At 39.2% G+C, this 24,752-nt stretch overlaps 2 protein-coding genes across 5 annotated transcripts in view; both read right to left on the reverse strand.

Moving 5' to 3' along the window:
* CLPTM1L (CLPTM1 like) overlaps positions 1-5,440 on the reverse strand; it is a 31,129-nt gene extending 25,689 nt beyond the window's left edge. For both annotated transcript variants that reach the window (XM_026093901.2, XM_026093900.2), the window contains exons 1-4: positions 5,119-5,440; positions 4,050-4,150; positions 1,854-2,043; positions 46-188 (exon numbers count right to left, since the gene is read on the reverse strand). In XM_026093901.2, the coding sequence (XP_025949686.1) occupies positions 46-188; positions 1,854-2,043; positions 4,050-4,150; positions 5,119-5,292 (608 nt within the window). In that variant the 5' untranslated portion in view covers positions 5,293-5,440. The remainder of the gene's footprint in view (positions 1-45; positions 189-1,853; positions 2,044-4,049; positions 4,151-5,118) is intronic.
* Positions 5,441-8,920: 3,480 nt separating this feature from the next.
* The window catches only part of LPCAT1 (lysophosphatidylcholine acyltransferase 1), a 70,274-nt gene continuing 54,442 nt past the window's right edge, over positions 8,921-24,752 (reverse strand). For all 3 annotated transcript variants that reach the window (XM_026093896.2, XM_026093895.2, XM_026093898.2), the window contains 2 exons: positions 23,070-23,208; positions 8,921-18,285 (listed from right to left, as the gene is read on the reverse strand). In XM_026093896.2, the coding sequence (XP_025949681.2) occupies positions 18,101-18,285; positions 23,070-23,208 (324 nt within the window). In that variant the 3' untranslated portion in view covers positions 8,921-18,100. The remainder of the gene's footprint in view (positions 18,286-23,069; positions 23,209-24,752) is intronic.

Below are 24,752 nucleotides of genomic sequence, written 5' to 3' on the forward strand. Positions count from 1 at the left end.
TAAGTTTATAATACTAAAAATAGCAAAATTAAGTCATTAACTTACATCTTCATATAACGGTGAACATCAGCAGGGAGGGATGAGCCATCGAAGACAAAATCTTCCACCATGACATTTAAGGTTAACCTTGACCTCCAATGTGAGACAGGTTCATCTAAAGCATTGGTCTGTTTTTCTGCTTCAATTTGCTTTAAAAATATAATCAACATACACACTGCTAAACAAAACAGAATTTTGAATAAGATGATATTTCAGCTCACAGAATCTATGGAGCCATTTGCTGTATCACAAAACAGAGGCTCATTAAGAAACGCTTTACCTTAATTTTGACCAGATCAAATATTTTGTGCAAATATAACAGAACTGATCATAATGGCCCATCATAATTTGACACTGAAAAACTCCAGTACCCACTCACAGCCTTGCTCATCAGGAATGAATATTTAACTAAAATTAATACCCTAGGAAGCTGAACACTTGTCAGAAGAAGTCACTTGAAAATAAGGACATCAGAGCAATCAGACATTATTTCAAAAAACCATTTGCTTTGAATTTCTGAGCTTCTAAACACTGTGTAAAGTAGTGCTTAAACAGAGTAAGACCTTGGCTTTCAGTATGTTGGACCGTAGCCTCAACTCATTTTCAACTTCATTTACATTCTAACAGGGTTTAGAAACAGCAGTACTGGCTACAGATATATTTCAGATTCCAAAGGAAAAAAAAAAAAAAGGAGTGAAATTCTCAAAAAAAAAACAGTAAAAAAAAATCTCCATTTGAATATGACGTATAATAACCATTACAAGTATTTCATTCTCTAACACTGCATTTTTTTTTTCCCTAGTGAGTAAGCACAGCATTTGACAAAGGATACTATCTTATTCACTTGAATTGCAGGGAGAAATAAAAACATACTAAAGAAATAGAAGCAATCTACACTTTCATCACTCACCAGTATCAAAATCAAGTTCATGCCTCTTTTACATAAGCAAAGCACGGTATTTTACATTAATCCAATTTACCATGCAAAGCAGCATCATTCTGTTACAGGACAAAACAGTGGTAACAATATATGGGTAGGTGTAACAGATCTCAATGCAAGACAGACACCATCTTCACCAGGATGAGGGTGCAAAGTCTCTCTTTTCCTTTGTTGTCAGCATGACCTTTAAGTTAATCGCAAAATAAAGCATGCCTCCAAGTCTGCTTTTTTGCTACTTTCTTAAATCAAAAACAGTTTTGAAGAGAAAGGCAGTCTGGTGTCTGTTAGCACCAAGTTCCAGATGAACAATCAATGTTTATTTTTTATATTTCAACGTACATTGAAGATGGAAATTATGTATAGTATAGCCAACACAACAACGATCTCCAAATAGCGTTCTTGACATTTTGGCAAGAGCGTGAGATCAGAATTTTTAGCCATGGTGAAAGACACTACAATTTGGAACCAAAAAAGGGCAAGATTTATGCATCATCTACTTTGATATTAATATATTACAGTTTGAGCTACAGAGGCCTTACTTGCAAACAACACAAGTACCTTTCCCTAAACTAAGCTTTCTCATATTATAAGCAGCATATGCCCAATGTCATGTTCAGGCCAAAAAGGCAGAAGTTGAGTTTTGCCCCATAATTTGGGAACATATGTTTATTCGGCTATCCAGGCTCCGGACCTTACAAATAAATTATAAATAAGTAAATAATAAATTAGAGAATTTATTTCACACAAAGTGCTAATCCAGCTTACAGCTTGTTAAATTACTTCACGAGCAAGCACAAAAACCTACTTCGTGATGCTTCAAAGCAAGTCTTTATTTAAATATCTTTTCTTGTTGAACTGTTGAAAAAACACCTACCTGTGTGTCTGATTCTCCAGTGAGCAAATTAATCTCTTCTGGTTTAGGAACCATATATGTAGTCAGAGGACTTACTATGTGCACCTGTTTACCATCGTGCCATGGCAAAATGCCAGCATGGTGAAGAAATATATATGCATATAGTGTTCCATTATTTCGGGTTTTCTTTGGTACAGAGACATTGACTGTCCTAAAATACAAAAGAAATACATTATGAGATGACACAGTGTAAGTTGAAATATTGATCTGCTACTTAGAAAGGAGCACAGCAGGTGTTGTGGAAGTGAGCAAGAAGAGGCTGAGGTAGTTAGAAAAACAGAAGAGATTCATATAGCTTTCCACACAATAACTACTTCTGGCTAATATGCCTCAACCAGCCTTGGCTGGGTGGGATCAATTTATATACTCCAGTATGTGTCATATTTGAATTATCAAGGTTTTACTGTTATCTTAAAATATCTTAGTCCCTGTCCAATTCATCCTTTGTTACCCCAGATAACACAGAAAGACTGTACCATCAGTTGTTTTGTTGTTTTCCCATGACGATTGCTCACAGGGCCAAAATTATCACAGAACATATAGAAAATAGCCTTCTATGTGCTGAACACATACCAAAAAGTGTTGTTTTTATTCTTATATCAAGTGTACCAAAAAAAGTTTTGCCAAGCACTTCGCATTAACAAAATATCTTCTCAGCTATGGCAAATGACAAGCACAGAACTCTAGATACCAGAGTCCCAAATCATGAAATCACTTCCCTTGCATTAGCCAAGAAATCACCACACTTGCCACCTTGGACTATATATCCCTTCTCTATTCTTGTCAGTTTGCTGAGGTTGTAAGCCAATGAAAGTATTTGGAGAAAAAACAAAAGCAGACTGTGTCACAGTAAAACAATTCTTATATTTTCAAGTCTACCAGAGATGAAGTTTAACATTTTTAATCATAAAAAAAAAATGCACAACGTGAAAGAACTTCGGAGAATCTGTGATAAGAGCCTCCAAAAACAAGATGACAGTTGGTTTTAAACAAAAAACGTGAGGCAGTACAATACAAGTAGTTCTAAACATTTTAACTAAAAAGAATCACGTATTCTGAATAGAAAGAACATGGTGTTATGCTCAGAAATTTGACTTCAGGCATGAGCCTACTGCATGTTAATGAGCAGCAATGTCCCTTCAAAAGAACTCAAAATCTTAAACCATCAGGAAAAAAAGATTTAGTTTTATGATTGTCAGGATTGAAACAGTTATAGAAAAGCATGTTGCTAAAACATGAGTGAAAAGAATGTGGTTCTGGACTTCCAGGTTCTGTACCGAGTCTGAAGCCACAGCTACTAAGAAAAACATTGTGTAGATAGTAGACTGGCTACAGATGTTATCAGAGGAAAGTCTCAAGCGTTCCCAGTCATTTTGACTTAGATTTTCACAGTAGAGTCATTTTTACTATTACAAGCAAAGCATACTTTTTTTGAAACATTTGTTTATATGGCTGAAAATGGTACGTTGATCCAAACTAGCCAATACTCATAGTTTAGCACAGCATACATAACCAATCTAGTACAGTCAGTGAGATGAATGCTCAGAGCGGGATCAGAAAATTGTCTGACAGACAAGAAAGGACAGCATTCAAAGTTTGTAAAGACTACATGAGAGAAAAAACTATTCCTATATTTATCACAGAGACTTTGTTTTGCAGGGATTTGTTTCTTGCAACATAGCTGAGATGATAGCTCAATGCAAGAAAACTTTGTGAAACAACCTATTCTTTAGTGCCACATGAACTTATTTCACCCTTTCCATCAAGACAGTCACTTTATCAAAACTTAATTTAAAGGTTAAGGAACCTTTAATTAAAAAAATAACCCCCTCCACCCAAAACGCTGCCTTTACATATAGGAGTACTTTATCCTAAATGCTAAGCCTGACGCATGACTAACTTCTTTGCTGCCTTAGCATTGCAAATATGGTTACTGATTTACTAAAACACGTGTGAACTGAACAGCCTGTAGAATATGCAATAGTAGCCTTAACCCCAAACCAAAAAATACAAGAACAGCAGCAACAACCAACTCTTTCAACACTACTATTATGAACAGACAGTCCATCTCATGTCATTTGTATTTGCATACATGTGATTACTAGTTAGGATACATTCTTCCGAATTAAGCAAAGAACTAGTAGTGCTAACACTTACCTTTCAAATTTGGATTCGATGTCAAAATCTTCCACATTCAAAACCAGATCTATATTATTCTCAGCACCAATGTTTGACCTTGTGGTAGTATACACACTTAACTGAAATTAAAAGACAGTACATGGCAATCAGTACACAGAAATACTAAGTTCATACATCAGAAAACTTAGAGCACAGTTTTGTAATTCACCTTCACTAACCTTCCCAGTGGTAGGATGATTACGTACACTGAGAAAGAAGATGATCTACTCAAAGTTTTAAAAACCTTTTAGCTATCCCTGCCCTCTCTTTTTGGGCAGAAATATAACACAGCCACTAAATATGGTTTTATAGGATCCCTCCTATAGGGACAATCAGCTATGCTTGAAGTGAAGTAACATTTTTTTTCCAAGGTAAGTAGAGCCATTTTTCCAGCAAGCCTGTTCCATTTATTACATGTGCTAACAAACACACAATACCAGAAAAACAGAACAGAGTTTCCTCCAATCTGTGCTTCAGCCAGAGCCGTTATCTACAATACAAGGAAAGACAACATAGGGCACTATTAGTGCACTCATCATTTTCTGCTCATCCACCTTGAAACCTACAGCGCCAAAGCCAGTATACAGCTAAAGTCACTGCGAACAGCTCAGCGCTTACAATAGCGCAGCAGCAACCAGCTGGAGCCGTGTGTCCTGATTAGAGGAAGGCGGCGCAGTAACACAACCGTCAGAAAAGTCGGGGCTGCAGCTTTGGCCCACTAAAAAGAACAGGAAACACACACCGGAGAGGACATTATTCATTCTGCCTCTAGACCAGGACTCAGAGGCGTGCCAGTATTAATGAGCACATTAAACAGTGAAGCTAGACAGCAGGCTACGTAAGGACCCAAGTGCTGGAGAAGCAGGAGCACACTGAGTGCGCCCAGGCGGGCGGCCGCGGGGTGGGCGCCGGGGGAGAGCGGCCTCCTGGGCCCGCCGAAGGGAGACGGCGCTCGCCGAGCGCCCGTAAGCCAGGCCCCGGCAGCCGCGCAGCCCGTGCTGAGAGGGCACCCCCTCCCCGCCCGCCCCAACGGCCGCGCCTCACTCACCTGCAGCTTGGGCCGCCGCGCCAGGTACGGCCAGACACAGCCGGCCGCGCCGCCGCCCGCCGCCGCGGGGCAGGGCCGCGTGTACACGATGCCGTACATCACCCAGCACGTGTGCGCTACGTACACGGCGAACACCCCCACCACCAGGCTGGTGAACGAGCTACGGCTCAGCATGGCGCCCGCCCGCTCCCAGATCACCCGGGCCGCCCCCGGCCGCCCAATCGCCCCCGCTGGCGCATCCTCCGCTCCCGACGCCCAGGAACCGCCCCAGCCCCGCCCGCGCCGTCACTTCCGGGACGCAGCGGAAGCGGCACCACAGCCTGGCCCCCCTGTTTCGTCGTCTAGCTACCGCCTTCGCGCGGGAGGGCGGAGCGCGCCCTGGGGACTGCCACACTCGCGGCTGATGCGTCACGGCGCGGACGTCAGCAGGGCTGCGCGAGGCCGCAGAGGGGGCGCCCCAGAGCAACGGCCGGAGGGCGGGGTCTGGAGGCGGGGCCGGGAGGCGGGGCCGCTCCCGCGCCGCCATTTCACCCCGCCGGGCCTCGGGCGCCGTGGGCGTTTAGGCGGGTTTCGCGCGGGCTCCTCCTCGTCGCTGCAAAGGCTCCAGTGTAGCCCGAGGTTGCCAGGGGGGCTCTGCGCTTGCCGGGACACTACCCTGTGCACCCCTGACTCCAAAGCCCACGCAAGGCAGGCTCACAGGGAGCAGAGTGCCTTGCACCTTGCTTGTGCTGGGTTAGGCAGTTGCACATCCCAGTTTCAGGTCGCAGTCTCAAACCCAACCGTGCTGTGCCTCTGAGGTCATGCCATAGCTCTGCAGGCACGTGGAAGGGGCCTGCCTTGGCTCGCGCTCCACTGAAGGGAAGCAGCTGCAATAGCTCGGGCCAGGTGCTGCCATGGGGGCGCCCTCATGGCAGCACCTGGCCCTTTTCTCTGGGCAGTGCTCGCGTGTGTCTGCAGGGAGCAGGAACAGCTGTTACTACTTGTACTAACTGCACAAGACTGGCTGTGGCCTGTGCCTGTTCCCTGATATCAGGTGTAGTGTGGCATGCAGCCAGTACCTGCCCTCGTCTCCTTGTCCAGCCTGGGTGTTCAGCTCCGTATCAGGCACAGGCTCTGCCATGGGCACTGCCTCAGAGCATCCTAATCTGCTAGTTAACAGCCAGGGAGCAGTGCAGAACTACCATTCTTCGCATTATTTACTCGTATAGAAGGAAGCACAGATTGTAAAAACCAGCCTGATCTCAGGGTTCATCTGATTAATGAAAAGCTCTTTTCTCTTCTCCGCTGGAAGCTTCACCTACCTGTTTCCCTACTGGTTTTGCACCCCAGGGTCTCTGGCGCTGCAGGTCCTGCTGCCCCATCGAGCTGGCTTTTGGGGTTCCCATGCACCAGGGCAGTGCACCTGTGAGCCCAGGCAAGGGTGGCTGGAAGCCCCACGTATGTTTTCAGTCTACATTAAGTTTTGCCCCGTCACAAAAACTGACATGACAACTCAAGGGAGTTGAAGAGCCCCCCTACACTCCTGCACTACAGTGTAAAAACAAGTGTTTCTTTTGATCCTCATGTCTCTGCTCGTGTTGAATCAGGAGAAATCTGTGGTGCAGGTAAGTATCTCAAATAAGTCTCAGGCAAGAACATCTAGCAGAAGGTAGGTGGAGGCAGGAAAGACCACCAAGCAGCAACAGAGCAGTGGCCCCTGACAGTGAGGGGCGGCAGCACTATGCAGAGCTTGCCTAGGACACAAATGGGACCCTGGAAACAGCTGCCCAGTGCACATGAGAAATGCACTGCTGGATGTGAAAAGGTTGGAAATACCATGGGGGAAGGTGGGGACATACATAACAGTTCGAGGTAGTGTTCCTTTCCTTTCCTTCCCCTGTCTCTGTCCTTTCCCCTTCCTCTTTTCTTTTCCTTTCTTTTCTCATTTTTTTCTTCTCCCTTCCTTTCCCTTCTTCTTTTCCCTTCTTTTTTCTTTTCTTTTCTTCCCTTTTTCCTTTGCTTGCTCTTTAAGAAGAGGACAAAGTGGGGGAGAGTAATAGGAGTAACATGAGGTGAGAACAAGAGGGTGAGAGGGAGGAGGGACCACGGAGTGAGTGCTCACAGCTCCTACAGTAGCAGTCTGTCACCTAAAGACACCTAAAGAGCAGCCCGTGGCAAAGAAGGCTGGCTACTCCCCGGTGAGCCACGGACTGCAGTGGCCAGAGCCGCCAACGATGGCAGTGTAGCTGCGCAGCGGGTAAAAGCAGGGCTGGGGCTGGGTGCCTTTGGCAGGCTGTACACTATGATGGCAAATGGCAGGGTAAAATGGGCTTAAAGCTAGACAATATTTGCTATGTAACAGGGGCAGGAGAGTCAGAGGCAATGAGAGAAGCTTAGTTTTTTTCTTTTAAGGAGGCAGTAGAGGGGGTTAATCTGAATTACATTAACTGTTGCTCAAGCCAACTACAAGTAGTTTGGCTTAAAAGCTGAATGGACAACTTGTGTTTTGAACAATGGCAGACACCAAATCCCAAATATCAAAGTTTGGGCAATACGGAATTCAAGGCCTCACTTTGTTTTGTCCTGTAGAACTGGCATAAATGTATTACAGAAATATCAACGTAAATTTAAGTCCTTGTCAAGAGTCTCCATCCCTGGAAATTTCAAACCCTTTATAATAAGAAATCTTGGATGCATATTTGTGCATTTACATATTCTGTAACAATATTTTATGAGTATTATCCTTTTCATTGGTAATTAAAAAGTGTTTCTGAAAATACAGCACATTCTGATAGCATACTCTGGAATTAGTTTCTTCTTAGACATTTTGCACAGTGTAATCCATATAAGGATAGAACCAAGAAAAATTTGCATTATAGAGCAGAAGAAAAAAGGAAAAACGTCTAAACCCCCCCCCCCCAAACTTACGTAGAAGGAAGTGGAATACAGGTTTATGAGATGTCTTAGTTGTTCAAGTTTTAAACCTTCGTACAAAAATGCGCAACTTGCTGCATGACTAATAGGACTTCACTGAAAGAAGAAATAATTTGTTTTGGACAAATACAGTATTTGGTATTTTTAAAATAGGATGAATTTGTACTCATTTGCTCTCACCTACAGATGTTTATTCTTTCATAGAAACCACTGCTTAACTAACCTATGTTAGGCTGCAGAACGTTACTCAAAATCTGCATTCACCCTATAACTTGAAATTAGAGACTATTTTTAAGAAAAACATTAACAGCAAGTCTTCACTTACAGCCTTCACATCATGAAGCATATATGTAATTTCTGTGGTAAACTTCCCAGTGTTTAACTTACATTCTTAAAGATATTCATATTAATAGTTCAGTTTATAACCCCTGGACCTCCTGTCATTTTTCACCTTATCAATTTCTTATTTGTGTCAGTATCTGTGGACTGTCGAATCACATCTTGTCTGTTTCTTGGATAAGTAATGTAGCTGGAGCTACTTTAGTCTAATTTACATTGACTTCTTGTCCAGACTTCTAGAGCACTTTTTCTGAATTTGTTTTGATATTTCAATATTCTTTCTTAAGCATGGACAAAAGAACTGAACTCAATATCCCTGTAATCCTTACTAAAAACAACCCCCCCCCAAAACCTGTATTTCATACTCCCACTAGTCAGGTAAATGCCGTTCTACACACTGCCACAGAGGGAATACAATATAGCATGCTTAAATATATATGGACCTGGTTTTAGGCACAGCTATGATTTATATCCTTTTCCTTGTTGTAAACCTTATTGTTTATCAAAAACTTAGATCTAAAAAAAAAAAAAAAATCCAAAGGAAACCAAACATTTTTTGTTGTTTTTAATTTGGTTTCACGCTGAAAATTCAATTTACAGTAAGCCAGTCACAAGGAAAATGTCCAATTGGGCAGAATGAGCCATGATTGTATACTGCGCATCAACTCTTGTAGTGTATCACTTAATTACCTTTTAGTAAATCATATGACTTACAGCACAGTTTAAGCTTCTATGTCATTGTTATTTGGCTCAGCTAGTTCATTCCACACTACAGTCCGTTTCGACCTATCAGACAACTAACAAGAAAATAATGCTCAAATTGAGGTATTTCCTTTAAGAAATTACTGATCACTGGTATTCAGAGGTAATGTTAAATCATATCATTTTAAACGTTGAAAAAATGTACAAAAACAAGTTCATTTTTTAAAAATAGTATCCTTAGTCTTCCATGCATGTTAATAAAAAATATAAAAATCAAATTTGTAGCACTGAAGCCGTACTCTTCATTCTGCAAAAGGTTAACCATTCCAAGCATCTCCACCATTGGAACCACAAGCTATAATCATCTTTAGTACACTACTTATTTTTGCTTTCCAATTCTGAAGGATAGTCACTTCAGTGCAAAGATAACTGTCTATATACACACACCATAGGAGCCTGTTAACAGGAAAATTTACAGCAGAAATATGTATCGAGTTCATTATTATCCATTAGCACTATATATTGTTACAGGTATGACACTGCATATCCAAGGGCTGTAATAAAAAACTTGCTGCCAATATGCGCCTTTAAACACACAAGGTCTGCCTGTGCAGCTCTGAAATCAGAAGTACCACTGATGAAACAAGCACATAATACCTTCTAAGCGAGTTCACACAAAACTTAATTTCCTGCTCCATAAGCACAGGTTGTTGGTCCAACTAAACATATCGTCTTCATGGCAGTGTCTGAATGGGATTCAGGAGTGGTAAAAGATGATTTCCAAATTTGATTTTTTAAAAGATTAACTTTTTTTTTGCATTTAAATTCTCAGTTTGTCCAAAAACATAGCAATATTTTTTCAAAATATATAAATGACATCCTCAATGCTATTTAATAGTAATTCGAGAGATCAAAAATTTTTTTTCTGAATTATTTCTCAGCTTGTTGGTAACTTTTCTTCCAAAAAAAGATCAATTAGTATCCAAGATCAAATTAGAAATGTCTTGCATACTTGGAGAGATGCTAGGAGTTACAAAAAAGTTTAGAAAGTGATCCCATTGAACAGATGTTAGATACTTTCTACACACCGCCGTAACACTGAAGTTAAATAGTACATAATACAAAGTTAGCAGATGCTTAGTCTTGGTCCTCCTTCAGGATACAAAATCTGTCACTTTTAAAGAGATTTACTTCTGATTTCTATTTCTAAAATTACTGATATACATGGAGCTCTTAATATCCTTAGAGCAATTACAGAAAGCAATGTAAACAAATCACCAACACAAACAACAATATGGACAAGCAGCTGCAACTGTTTTCCTTTTTGTCTAAATATATACAATTGAAAAGGAGTGATATTTAACTTAAGGAATTCTGATCCACATATCTAAAAAATACAATATCAATTTTAGCTGTTTACTTAAAACTGCTTCTGTAGTCTGGAAAGTACAATACTGGCTAACTTAAATCTTCCTTCTGAAATACAAGAAATATTTTGCTTGAACTTTAAAGAAAACATAGGACAAAAATATATACTTAGGGCATACAAGATCTTTACAAGTTTTTTTAGCATTTAAAATACAAAATTGTCTTCATGCTGGATAGTCAATAAAAGACATGTATTTGGGTTTCCCAATATACATTCACACACTTAGAAATAACCTATCATCAGATGAATTTCATTTCCAATACCATGGTAGGATGAAAAGTTTCTGAGGTTCAACTTTCTTCACTATCCATGATGAGAACTGGTTTCCTATTTGCACACTGCATTCTGAACTTGGAGGTAAACAGGCACATACCAATGTGACATACACAATCCAAGTCTATCCAAATCAAGGTTTCATTATACTAGATTTCAAAATTGAATTTCTTATTGTTCACAGAAACATTAAGTTTCTTATAAGCAGTTTCAAGCTTGCTGTCACCTGGACATACCCGCAATGGTTGAACTGCGGGAAAAGAAAAACTAATCCTATGAAGACATAAACACAAGCTAACGCAGTACACAGGCCTTCAATTTCAGTTGACATTAGCAGAACACAACCTTAATGTTCACCTAAAGTCTGTGAATGAAGCGTAAGAGAGGTGAGGTCTGCTTCAGGCTGCAGCCAAACTGCAACAGCAGAACAGATAGCACGAGCAAGAGCTAGGGATGTGGAAGACTAAATCCACCAGCTCAAGGGACAAAATAAGATTCTTCTCTACTGTGGGAGAAGGCCAGCTGTAAAGTGGAAGCTTTGCTCGTGTGCTGTTTTTTATGGGATTACAACTTTCTGGTTCCGCCTAATATTTCTCCTTTTGATTCTTTGGCTCAGAATTGGTACTCTCAAATAGCACCTGTTCATAGTATCAAAATGTACTATTACAAAAACTAATGTGACTTTTGTCTTGCTTCTAAGACTTTTGATCAAAGGGAAAGAACTGACTTATAACACTATGTCCACAGGTTATTATACAACACCTTCTTAGAAATCCCCAAGCTAACCTCAAATGAGCTGGCACGTTCATGTGGCCCTATGAAAATATTAGATCAGAATCAAGAAGCGTAAGAAATGTGTTGTGCTGGTATGAAACTACATGTAAGCTGATTATCTCAACAGCAACAGCTTACTTGGGTGCAGTCTGTGCTGAAGTGATTCTACTGTTTCCCTTTCTAGTCTTAGCAGTGTGACTGATCCTTTGAAAATTGTGATTAGCACCCTGCTTCTTTACCTGTTACAGATGGCCATCCAAAGTTAGACTGAAAAAGTGCTCTGCTATGCCACTTTGCTAAAGGAAATGCAATAAGCAGCCTCTGCTATCAAAACTAGCAAAATTATTTTGCATAACGAACTTGCAAGAGTTACTTGCCACTAGGCAGACTATCAACTACTGCAAAAAAGGTCTCATCCTATTTCACAGAAACATAAACCTTGTGTTTTATAAGCCTTTTAAACTTTCTGCTCTCTCAATATTGCCTAGTTCAGTTTGATGCCATTACACATGATGAAGCACATCATCCCACCTGGGGAAAAAGAAGCCATCCTCTACAAAACAAGTCACTCCTCACTGACAAAAGACAAAATAATTAAAATCTTGAAATAAAATGGGAATGAAACTCTCATAACTACATCAACGAGATAGAGGAAATATTCACATGCATGTTTAAGCATATCTAATGGATGATCTCTTTGCTGCTGTCTTTTCTGTAGTTTTATCTCATTATTATATCATTTATGCACATTTTGATCAAAGGTGACTAATTTGTATACCAAGTTTTGTGCCTTAGCTATAGCACACAATGATGGTGTTAGTTCCTCTGAGGTGCTGCTGGAGGATTTTATCTTTAAGAATGTCTTTCAAGGTTCTCATCATGGTGTGTATGTTTTTTTCTGGTCTTCATAGGAGAAGATCATCACCAGCTGTGCTGCCAGTGACCTGAACAGTCACCTAGATACACCATGTTGCAGTACCTTCAAGAAATCGTCACCTGACTGAGGAACAGGTGGCTTAATCTGTACATAGCTGGAACTGCAATATCATAGCCTAGAAAGTGAGGATATCTGAAGAACCATCCTGGTCTTCCTGTTCATCTGTGAACCGAATCCTGAGGTCTTGCTGGACTAATTGAACAATGGCACTGGTTACAAATTCCTACTTTCATTTTCAAACTGTTGGACCTACTCTTCCTCCTTTTTTGTAAGGATCTGGCCACAGTGATTAGGCAATTGAAGTTTTCAAAATTAGCTGAAAGCCAGATACCTAAGTAATCAACCATCTGAAGTGCTCAGTTAACAGGGAACTTCTGTGTTCTGATGAGTTTAGGAGTCTAACTTAGAGCTTGCTAATGCAAAATGCTTGGCCTACATATTTGTAATTTCTGGGCTTAATTACAGAGCACTCTGAGGGCTTAATTACAGAGCACTCTTGTGAGTGCTGCTAGAAACCAAGCAGAGGTCTCAATCTAAACAGAAAGCAATAGTGCAACAGTTCGGAAGGTCACATGACCCACACTGACCCAGAGGAAAATTAATTTGACTTGGTCAAAGTTATCAGAAGTGAGTTTTTTTCATACTAGTTCAAGTGCCATAATAGATGCAAAGCTGTGTTTATACAGTCAATGAGAACATGGGACCTATAGGACACCCCACTCAAGTTCTGCATCTATTCTTTTAAGTTCTTTCTCATTAATTAGTTTTATTTACAAAAACACTTTTTTGAAGGAGCAGAAAGCAGAATGGGAGTTTAACACTGTTTTGAAACAGTGAGACATTGGACTTACCATGCAATGATATGATGTAGGAAAAATCATTTAATGACAATACCAAAGATAGTCATAGAAGGAAACTCATAAACAATAAAAATACACCTAATTCAGAAAAATATATCAAACTATTCAGAAGTTGAAGTGCAACAATTTCTTTTCTGGAAAAAAATATTTACTACATAATATTATGAATAAAAATATACTTTCCAACCAGCCCAATGCTTAAACTAGTTAACAAACCTGTTCAGTGTGCATAAAAATACTCCCAAAACAGCTATGTACAAAAACTGTCATTATTTACTTCCTGTAGCTTTGCTTCTAAAGATATTGCATCACTTCCCTACTGCACAAGTGTCTGCATTTCAAATAAACTGTGACCTAAGGATTTAGACCTTCAAAGTGGGATTAGCCAACAGCCAAAATACACTTCTTGTCTTCTAGCACAGTAAGAGGATTCTGACTAAAACAAATGCATTATCATAAATAGTGAAATTCACTGGTATAAAACTAAATATACAACCTAATTTCTCCATTAAGGCTTTAGAATTGTCTATAATACCTTTTGAAGTATGTATCTGCTGAGATCAGTGCACTCTGAGAAATCTACTGTAGAACTTACCTTCCTGTGGTGAAGACAATTGTTTAAACATGCTTTGCACCTTTTAAAATAAAAAAAATTTAAAACAAAAGTTTGTTTGAAGAGAAATAAATGAAGCAAAAAAGACACTTTTTAGATGTCTTGGATTTCCAAAGTTTTGGGGATTTTGGTGTTCATATTCCTTCAAAAATTCAGCATTTTTTTTTCAACCATATCAGAATAACAAAGCTTTGGTTGAGTCTCTCTGATACAACATACAATAAAATTCAGACTGTTGTAACAGCACTACTGGCAAGGGATGGCAGTGTTACATAAAAGTAGCAAAACGTTCATCACTACTAGCTGACTAGAGACAAATGTCGAGAGTCTTCGCATCACTGCATTTTTTATATAAGGATTATTTGTTAAGTGAAACTGCTGTAAAGAACTGAAGTAATTTCTTTGTGTGTCTTGCTGTGAATTTATGGGCTGTTGATATCATCAGTTAAAACGTGTGTGTAAAACCGGTAATTGAAAGCCTTTACACACCAATGTTTGGTGGAGGGGGAAGGAAGCTGTCCAGCCTTTTCACGCCTGGTCTTGCAGCCCAGCAAGACGCTGAAACTTAGTGTATCACAATCTAGCTGTTCCATAGTCTAATGCCTTTTTAAAAGACTGGTTAGGTGGAACCACTAAAACATTTCTGCAGTCTGAGTTTGACAGTTGAATTCAATGAACATTGCTACGTTAATGCAATGTGTTACTCGTCTCAGCTGTCAATAAAGTGAGTTTACTACCCTATAGTAGTGGGGCTTTTCTGTCACTACAAGGCAGTCTAGTCTAATATTGTAGTCCAATATACTACAGATGCTGAAATCCCCTGGATTGCATTTATTAATGTTTCTGAGACATTGAATGTTTCCATATAAACTGATTAGGTCTTCATCCTGATATTTACCACATTATTTCTCTACCTACATCAATCACCTCACAAAAGAATGAGTGCTGGAAGTCATTACAGAATCTAGATGTTTTTTAAATGGTCACTCCACCAAGGCTGCTTGTTCACCAAGCAAATGCAGCACTGGTCATCTGGGCTTCTCCAGCACTGCAGCTGCTGCAATGTTTCAGCTCTGTGGATAGAACTGACACACAGGGTTTTTAAAGCATCTTCATCACTCAATGTCATGTTTAAGGGCCCATCTACTGCAGGCTGCAGCACCCTTCAAAGCCGTACACTCTGAACAGCTTAGTTGCATGCTTACAATTGCAGTTATTACATTCACCCCAATTAAAAAGAAACCCCCTCACCAAACCAAGTAAGAAACCAAACAAACTTTTTGCTTCTTTTTAGAAGAGAGGTGCCCAAGTTATAAGCACCATACATACAAATTAGGTGTACTCTAATTTAGCCAACATCATGCACATTTCCTTGTTCTTTCATAGATGTGGGCAGAGCACTCCTTTCTCTGGAGACCCCCTCTCACCCAAGGTCTTCATGGGATGCTAAGCTGCTCTTTTTCTTGTTTGCAAACATGCCAGAGATCCCTCTCTCCTCTCCTGCACTTTGAAATCCTAAGCTCCCCAAGTTCACATACACAGCAAAACCTGACCATCTATCTTATGGGCAGCTGTCTTGGGCCACAATGGAGTGCCATAAGAGATCTTACAGGTCAGATGTGATGCCTAAACTACAGTTTGTGTCCCCTTCCTTGCATACTAAAATACCTACTCTATAAAAAAAATTAACTATCAGAAAGTAGACTTCAGAAGAACTACTCCTACAACCCTAAGGCATGCTCAGCAAAATCAGTAGTGTCTCTGCCTTAGCTGCCTGTCCTGTTTGCAGAACCTCCAATGAGGGGAGGCTCCTCAGCCCACCTGGACAACCTGCTGCAAAGCTTAATTAGATGTGTTGCAAGTTTTCCTAATGCTTAACTTGCCTTTTAAATGAATTGGCTCTATCTGCCAAAGAACATGGAGAAAACTTCCTATCTTCTCTAAAGCAACTTTTTCCGTATTTGAAAACTGTACATGTATCTTCCTTCAGTTCCCTCATCCTTGATTAAAAATTTCTTTCCATCTTTTTATTATTTTCTGTCCTCTGGACTCCATCCAAATGCTTCCCATCTTTCTAAAGTGCCCCAGCATGGATAGGTACTTCTAGGAAGGCCTTAATCAATCCTTGGAACCCAGAAATATCACACAGACTACACTTTTTACGCATCCCACTATAATGACTATCTTTGCTGCAGCAACAAGTTAACTGTCCTCAGTGTGCAATACACTGCACCCTCCCTGCCCTTTTTATGGAGTTATAGCTGCTCCCTCCTGTATTTGATCAGCAGACTCCTCCTGCCTAAGTGTAGTTCCTTACATGTCTTATTTTTCAAATTGTTTCTCCGATTTTTTCAAGACTTTCTTTGGTGACTGTTTTTAGTTCTAATTCTGCCTGCCAATCTGCTGCAACCCTCCAGCTTGGCATGCATTACTTAGATAAATCAAAAATTTAATTACACCACCTTCAAATCAGGGCATACCTCTGCCTATCCCATAGAAAGCATTATTTCTTACCTTTTGTTTCCCCATACCATTTCTATTAAAGCCAGTTTCTCCCAGTTTGGAAACTTGCCACATGCAGCTAAGGATTTCTAAGGACACATTCCAATACCCTAATGAGCTTCAAAAAGCTTCCTGCTATTAAAAAAAAAAAAAAAAAATTTGGTATAAACAGATTTCCTTCTGCCAAAATTCCTCCCTTTCAAATATAATTTTAAAGCTATACTAACATAGGGAAGATCCAAATCTCAATGGCAGCTTTCCAATCACAAAAACATCATTTTAATGTGGCCCCTGCAGGGTTAGTCACATAAGTGATTTGAAAGTAAACTGTTGGTGGTGGTGTTCAGAAGCAGACTTGCCTTCACAGTTGTTTTGTGACAGAGCACTTCTTCCTACTCTTTGAGGCTTTTGTCACATTTCTGAATATGCGGAGCTCTGTGTTTTTTGAATTGTTTCAATATTTCTCTCTGAGCTCTTCATTCGTAATTAAGGCATTTGGCTTTACAAGAGGAAAGATGTAAGAAATGTTCCTAATACAAATGTTTTTAAATTTCTTTTAAAGAGTTCTAAAATAATTTAAGTTACATCTATGTTATACACAGTATATCTAATGTTGCTATAGAGCTTTAATTAGTATTCCTTTGGGATGTCCTGCAACTTTTTGCTCACTTTGCTTTGGGAGTAACTGCAACCTTTTCCAATTTGTGCTGATACAACTAAGTTTTATAGCATCTTCCATGCTAAGTTGTCTCTGTATACAGGCTTGCTACAAAAGAAATCTGATAGCTTTAGATTAAATATAATTGTTGACAAGTCTCCCGTGTAAATGTTGGGTGGACAAGATCTGAACAGGTTTCAAGAGAAAAGTGCAGAAACAGTTTTGTCATGTGTTTGCAAACAACATGTGGTATGTCAGTTTGGAAAAAAAAATTCAAGTTTAATTGCATCCAGAAGATTACAGTAGAAGAAAAGTGTTGGGGATGGGGGGGGTGGGGGGGTGGGGAGACAGCCTTTCCTTTTCATTCTACCATGAGTGGATTGAAAGAGAAACAATTCTGTCATTCAACAATAAAAATAAAAAGCAAGTAATCCTTAGCAAATTTCTTTGCATTGTTGTTTTGGAACTGTTCATTGAAACCAAAACGAATGGCCAAAAACATGCTTGCCTTGTTCAAGAGAAGAACTCCACTGAAATCAACAAGCCTGACTATGCAGATATGGACAGCAAAATTTGGCCCCAAAACATCCCTGTAACTAGGGAAAACACTAATCACCAAAGTGCACTTAACACCATAGTAGCTACAGTTTCTTTATACATGCACAATTTGTGCAACACTTTGTACATGAAACTAGCCAATGAAATATAAATAAGTGTGCCGCTTCCTTTTAAATATGAACATTAATAATGAAGCACATTCACATTCTTGCCTTTCAAAGACTTTTTGGAAAAAAAAATAAGAACACCTTCCCCAAAGTAACATGGAACATACTAATAAATATAGCACATATGAATCAAAGAATGGTATTAAGGGAGAACTTTCACACACAAAACTGGTATTTGCTGTATAATTGGAGTGACTTATGAAAATCCCAAGAAAAGACAATCCTCTCACCAGGAGAGGAAGGTAACAGTTGTAGTATTAATTCAGTTTCTTCTGCAGGGGCTTCTTTTTATCTTCAGTATTTTCAGGGCTGAAGTCAGTACAGATGCCATTAGGAGCAGGAAGAGATGAAGTCTCCAAACCACTCTCAGCTCCCATCTGATCGGCATACAGATAGTTTTCTGCAAAGTGTGGATGCAATTCGGCAAATCTGTAGAAGTCATCTAAAAAATTTTTTTTGTTACATGTATTGGCTCTTTGAAACAAAGAAATGCTAAGTTCAAACACATATGGAATATAATCACAGGATCACTTTGTAAAAAAACAATGCTAGTCTCATAGCTTGTTTCAGCTTTTCAACAGAAGTTTACCACACCCTCACAACTGAGATGCTGCAAAAGGTTATCTAAGCATTCAAAGCCTTTCAAAGCAAAGTTAGTCACCTTAGCTTGTGTGGGGAAGGGGTAAACAGACTCAGATTTGCTTAAAACCACACAAGGAGCACTGCATGCCCTGACATAGCATCCCACTACTCACTGGGGGAAGGGCAGAAGCCCTCCAGCTGAGGAACAACGGTGAACAACTACAGGAGTCATTTCTTAAAGTCTGGGAAATCTGTTGCAAACATACCCTGTAATGCTTTCCACTGACAACTCTCTTCAACTGAAGGCTGGCTGTCATTACTGCCTTCCTCTTTCAAGATTTCACCCTTTCAAAGCTCCCGGTATTTTAGGGATTGATATTGCAAGAAGTTAATTCATTTGCTTGCTCATTTCATTAAAACACTATTATAATTTTATAAGTCATGACTCACATTGTGAAAACTGATTTTAGTGTTGTATATTAATAAAACAATATAGAAAACAAGATTAGCTCTTGGGGGAGGGGGGAATCCCTAACACCAAAAAGTAACATTTTTGTGTTAAAAATGAGGCAGTGAAGCCTTGTCACAATCTATCCATATGGCTGTTTATTCAGACATGATTTAAACATCAAGATCCAAGTCATAAGAAGCTATTTTTATAATGTAAACTGACACTGGAAGAAGCTGGATGTGAACGTTATCACTAACTGTCATCTATAGTATAAGCCCACTCAAATCCACTGATTTATCCCAAAAGAGCTTATGACCAGGCAGTGCTCCAAGTTCCCTGGAGTGCAGGGCAGATGACAGCTGAAGTAACTTTTCAGAAGAGGGAAGCCCAGTTCCTTCTGGTACAACTGGATCAGCATGGAAGAAGGAAACTACCACAGCCTCCTCTCTCCTCTGTCCTTTGCTGTTTGGAAGAGCGTATTTCTCTTAGCATTGCAAAGCATGGGGGAACGTCTTTTGACCCGCAGGTGCATGGAAGGCGTAGTTCAACACTGCCTCTGAACTGGTGCAAAGGGGTGGATGGGGAGAAGGCAATGAACAAATCTTCACCCTTCTGCAAACAGGAAAAAAATTGGAAACCTTCTATCTACCACTTTATATCGATCAAAATTATTTTGGACCCTGTAACTTCAATGAAAGCTGATGATACTCAGGTCCTAAAAAACCCACAATCCTTTATCATCTGTGTTGAAAAACCTATACTTTAATACTGTTTTATTCTTAAAAATGTCCTCCTGTCTCTGAAGTCCCCAAGGGCTTAATAGGTACAGCACAGGTTGATATGACATAAGTGATTCAGTGAAAATAAAAATATTTTAAATATGTCATAAAATGCACATACATTTTTCATTTGACAGTATTTTTAATGCAAGTTCTTTTTTTTCTCCTTTTAAATCTCATAGCAAAGAGTCTGATACTCTGATCATTTCCAAGGAGGAACTGTAGAACAATTATTTTAACGGTGGTGGTAGTCACAGTAATAGTGTATTAATAATATTGTATTAATAATATTGAAACACCTGAGTGCAAACTAATTCATCAGAATCAAAACACTTGAACACATTCAACTAACATGACTGAGGACATTATGATATTGCAGTAAAAAAGGTGAGTAATGACCTATCAGCCTCACTTGGGTCTAGCCTGTAGCAGGAATGTGAAAACATTTCCTTTTTTCACAGGGAAGTTTTAAGCTAGTCCCAGGAATCTACTCCTCCTCCTAATAATACACAATGGTGTTTATTATATTAATAACCATGAAAAAATTAGCCTTTTTAGGCTAAGAGTTTAGCCCAAATGAATAAGAAAAGTATAAAAATTCAACCAACAGCACCAAAGATGCTCTTGTAATCACATTAGGCACAAGCCTTTTTGCATGGGAAAGATTAGAAAATTTACTGTAGATGCCATTCTAAGTAATTCTTCAAAAGGCAACTGTATCTTCTCAGAAAAAGAATGTATAAAATCCCTTAAAGCGATTGTTCACGTAAATATGACTATATATATCCTAACCTGCATCCAGACAATGTCTCTTCAGTATTGGATCCAAATGAAAAACTCAGATTTTAAGGAGGACTGAACTGAACAGGATAATATTTCTGAAAGACCTAAGTAGGCATTTTGGGTCTTGTTGAAAGAAGTCCTAAAGATAAAGGAATAGTCATTTATCAAAATGCTTCAGAGCAGAGCCTAGAAAAAGACTGCTGGGATTTGTCTTATCCTTAGAAATGTGAGACAAGATGATTTACAAAGAACAAGCTGTTCCAGTAATGCTTCTAATTACAGTTCTCATCTTGGCACTCAAGCTTAAGACAACCATGAAGCATTGAGAAAAAGAGAGATCATCTTAGTCATCTGCTTAAAGAAAAAGCAATTTTGCTTTCCATCCTTTACCAAGGGGAAGAGGCAAACGCTGACAAAGGGCCCAAAGCAGAATTCTTTTAGAATTGCTGTCTACAGTTTTGCATTAAGTCTGTGCATGTACTACAAGAACTTCGGATCAGATGTTTTCCTCCTGCACACCCAACACTTGCATGAAATTCTCGCATATCCTCACTAATTGATGCTCCTGATGGAAGCTGCAAGTTCATCAATCTGCTCTATTTTTTTTCCCCCCCTTCAGCTACATAATCACATTAGTGTACAGGATCTCCAAGGCAAATAGAACAGATAGGTGGTGAATACAGATTCAAATAATACATTTTAAAGAACTCTAGTTACTAATAATTCTTCCTTCTTTTAAGTGTTCATCTGTGCAGCTATTCACAACACTGCCCTGCTCCCTTCTTTGTTGTCAGCAAGCAAGCCAGGATCAGCAGAACACTTGTACAGTTGTCATTTATCTATCAAGGGCAGGCAGAGTTTCTGAGAATTTATGATGCACACCTGCAGCATGGCTGTAGAAAGGTACAGGCACTTATTCAAATTCTCCAGAATCATGTCTCAAGATGGAGAAATTTTGTCCCTCTAGATTACAGAGACTGAATCAGCTTTGGAAACAGGGTGCATCTAAGTAGTTAAGCTAATAGCTGACTTTCTAAGAGAACTGACACAGTACACAGGCAACTGGTGCATTTCCAAACATGCCAAAAATCCAAACTTCTAAGAATTCAGATGCAGCATTAATCGATCTAGTTACATAATCTTAATTTTGCTATTGGCTATTTCGTTTATCTGCAACCTGAGCTTTTACTTAGGAATGAGATCTCTTGATTCTAGGATTCTTACTTGTACTATGATTTAGGCTTGATGGTTGGATAATTTATTTTTTGTTCTCAGAAATCATAAACCTGAATACTTGGTATTCTAAGGTGATAGAATTTGAAGTAGAAAGAGGGTAGCAGGCTTGTGAGCAGTCTTCCCTGCTGTGTGATCCAGAGTTATTTCAGTACTCTTCCACTGGATACAGACATAGCTTTTATTTCACAGAATTTTGCTGGACAATGCGTTCAGAAACACTGTAATTTGCAAGTTTTCTGCCTCTCCTTTCTCAGTGTTGCAACAAATTGAACAGGTGGAAAGTTACACACATTCTCAGGCAAGACAAGGCCCCAAAAATTTATCATAAACTGAAACACTGAGGAGGCACAAATGCAATACCTAAGTCTACCTTCATCTTCCAATTCTCTACCGCAATAAAAATGGGACACTTATTCTATGATTAAGCTTTCAGATAAGCTGCTAAAAATGTTTTTACAGTGTTTATATTATTTATAAAATGAGCAGTTTTCTCAGAAAAAAGATCTAAGCAAAATTTCAAAGCAGCAATGCAAACACCATCCCCCTTCATATAACCTCACAACAGACTAGTGAATGCAGAAGGAAAGGAGTGGAAATGACAGCCAAACATTTCAGTGGCCACCGTTGTAGCTGAATGGACCAACATTTCTTGTTACGGAAACATCCCAAAGCCACTCAGGGGAAAGTGCAGATTTAAATGCAACTGGGTATTATTAAAGATTGATATTCAGTGTAAATTATTCAATAACCCATGTGAATTGGTTTGAGTTTGCTTGTATACTATTTTGAATTTAGAAATTTTCAAATAATGAGATGTGCTAACATTAGGAGTTCTGCTGGACTCACCAGCTTAAGTTCAATGCTTGCATTTTTGAAGCTGGCAAGGGGGGAGGGCGGGGGGGGTGGAAATTAGAGTCACAACCCCAAATGAGTTGGGAGAAAACAAGGAGTAACAAAGATAGTCAGCAAAAGGGCAATCATGGAGGAAGGACAGAGACAATGCTGGGGATTTGGCAGGTGAAATGTATGAAGAAAGGGGTGGTACAGCAGGAATCAAGAAGGCAAAAAGGTAGCAGTTGGAGGGGGCGGGGAAGAGGTCAGTAGTAATGGGACTCATTATGAGCCTCATTCCAGCAGGTTCACTACACATTGCATGGTAGTAATGTGGGAATTAATATGGAAGTGAAACAAATTCTAAAAACATGTAAACATGATATTAGATATTACAGAGGAAGCTCAATTTTTTTATTCTAAATTTACTGTCTGCAGTGCTTTTATAGTTACAAAACAAGACAAAAAGATAAAGTCTAACAAAAATACAACTTGTTTGTAAATCAACATGAATTCAGACAACCTTTACATTTGTGACATTTCAGATCCACCTGAAATACTCACCATATGTAATCTCCCCCTTTTCTTCTTCATCTACAGCTCTAAAAAGGTGTGTTACATTGATCTGTGGCACACCCATGGCAGTCTTCAGAATATGAGCTAAATCCTCTTTTAGTATAGTTCCATTTTCTGACTGGTATAGCTATGAAACAACACAGCAAGATAAATCATTGCAAAGTTGAATATTAACTCCCATAAACAACAATACATTAAGAAGTTATGCAAATAAAATTTGGTTTTGGAATATACTAGTTGGTCTCAGATTGATGATGGTGTATTAAGAATTTCTAAATAGTTTGGGTAAAAGTTAGCATCAATGAAATTATTACTGGCCTGTGTATGCTTAGAAAGTAAAGCCTGCTATATCCAGAAAAACCTATGTTTGCATACCTCAACACTAGAATCAGAGTATTTAAGAGACTGCAAAACTGTTTAACATCTTTTGCATGCATATAAGTGAGAATAAGTATAGTGTCCATAGTGCTAGATGTCTACACTCTCAAGGAGTCTGTGCAATCAGGAAACCTATTTAGGTTGGCCTAAGGCAGATACCTTTTCCATTTGGTCAGCTGTAAAACTCAAGATTCCCTTAACTAGATCTTCACCAATGTCTAACTGATTAGATGCCATTTTGCACAAAAATGCCTACATCTAAATACATTGTCTTAATCAGATGACTCCTACCCCAAACAGTGAAATTCAAGGACTCTGGCTTTCTGCAAATAATTCTTCAGTGTTCTAGAAAATATCTTGCATCCTTCTCTGTTAAGTCCTGAAGCAGAGTTTCTCACAGATAAAAAGTTAGCTTTACTACTTAAAGGAGACTGATAACTGAAAATAATTGTTTATAGTCTCATTCTATCTTTGAATACATAAAATGCTTTCCCCTGGAAAAAGGACCTCAGTATTTACAAACATCTGTAACAAAACTTCATAAAACTTGAATAATTCATTTTGCCTCTTCAATAGAAACTGAGGCAGAAGAGGTTTTGAAACATCCTTGTCTAGTTTTTGTCAAGACAGCAGTGCAAATATTGAAAAAAAAAATATATATGTATGTGAACTGTTTTGGAAACTTCTTTAGTTTCTCCATGGCAATAAAAAGGTGAGAACTGATGAGGCTGAACAAAACAGGCATATAAGGAAGTATTTTCACAAAGCAAAAGTTGCTGCCACAAGAGAGCACACCTCAATGGAATCAAGAACACTAGAGTTCCATGGAAAAAAAAAGTTCACATCCAAAACAGGACTCTTGTGTTTTCCCCTTTAGCACCTAACTTACACTCTATTTCACAAAGAGTAGGGGCAAGAACAAGATACTGATTTAATAAAACCTGCTGTGTTTTCACAGATCAGGTAGTCAGAAGGTGATATTTGATGGAAAGGTTCACGAATATCACATTGGCAGGATTCACGACACCCTTTCCTTTCCTTAGCCATTAGAAAGGGAGGATGTCTGGCACTTACACTACAGTGATCCTCTTGGAATTTATCATCATAATTCCTTCTACTACTAGTTTTAATTGCCCACCAGTTTAGAAATCTGCTGGTGCAGTAAACTTTATTTTTCAAGTTCTTCAACAACATACTAGAAAACTTCCATTTTGAGCACTTGTTCAATTACATGAAATGCTGCAGTTTATCCCTAAAAGCAAATGACAAGATGCTTTGCAAAAAGTAGCACGT

Source organism: Dromaius novaehollandiae, chromosome 2 (assembly GCF_036370855.1).
Source record: "Dromaius novaehollandiae isolate bDroNov1 chromosome 2, bDroNov1.hap1, whole genome shotgun sequence".
In the NCBI taxonomy this organism is placed as follows: domain Eukaryota; kingdom Metazoa; phylum Chordata; class Aves; order Casuariiformes; family Dromaiidae; genus Dromaius; species Dromaius novaehollandiae.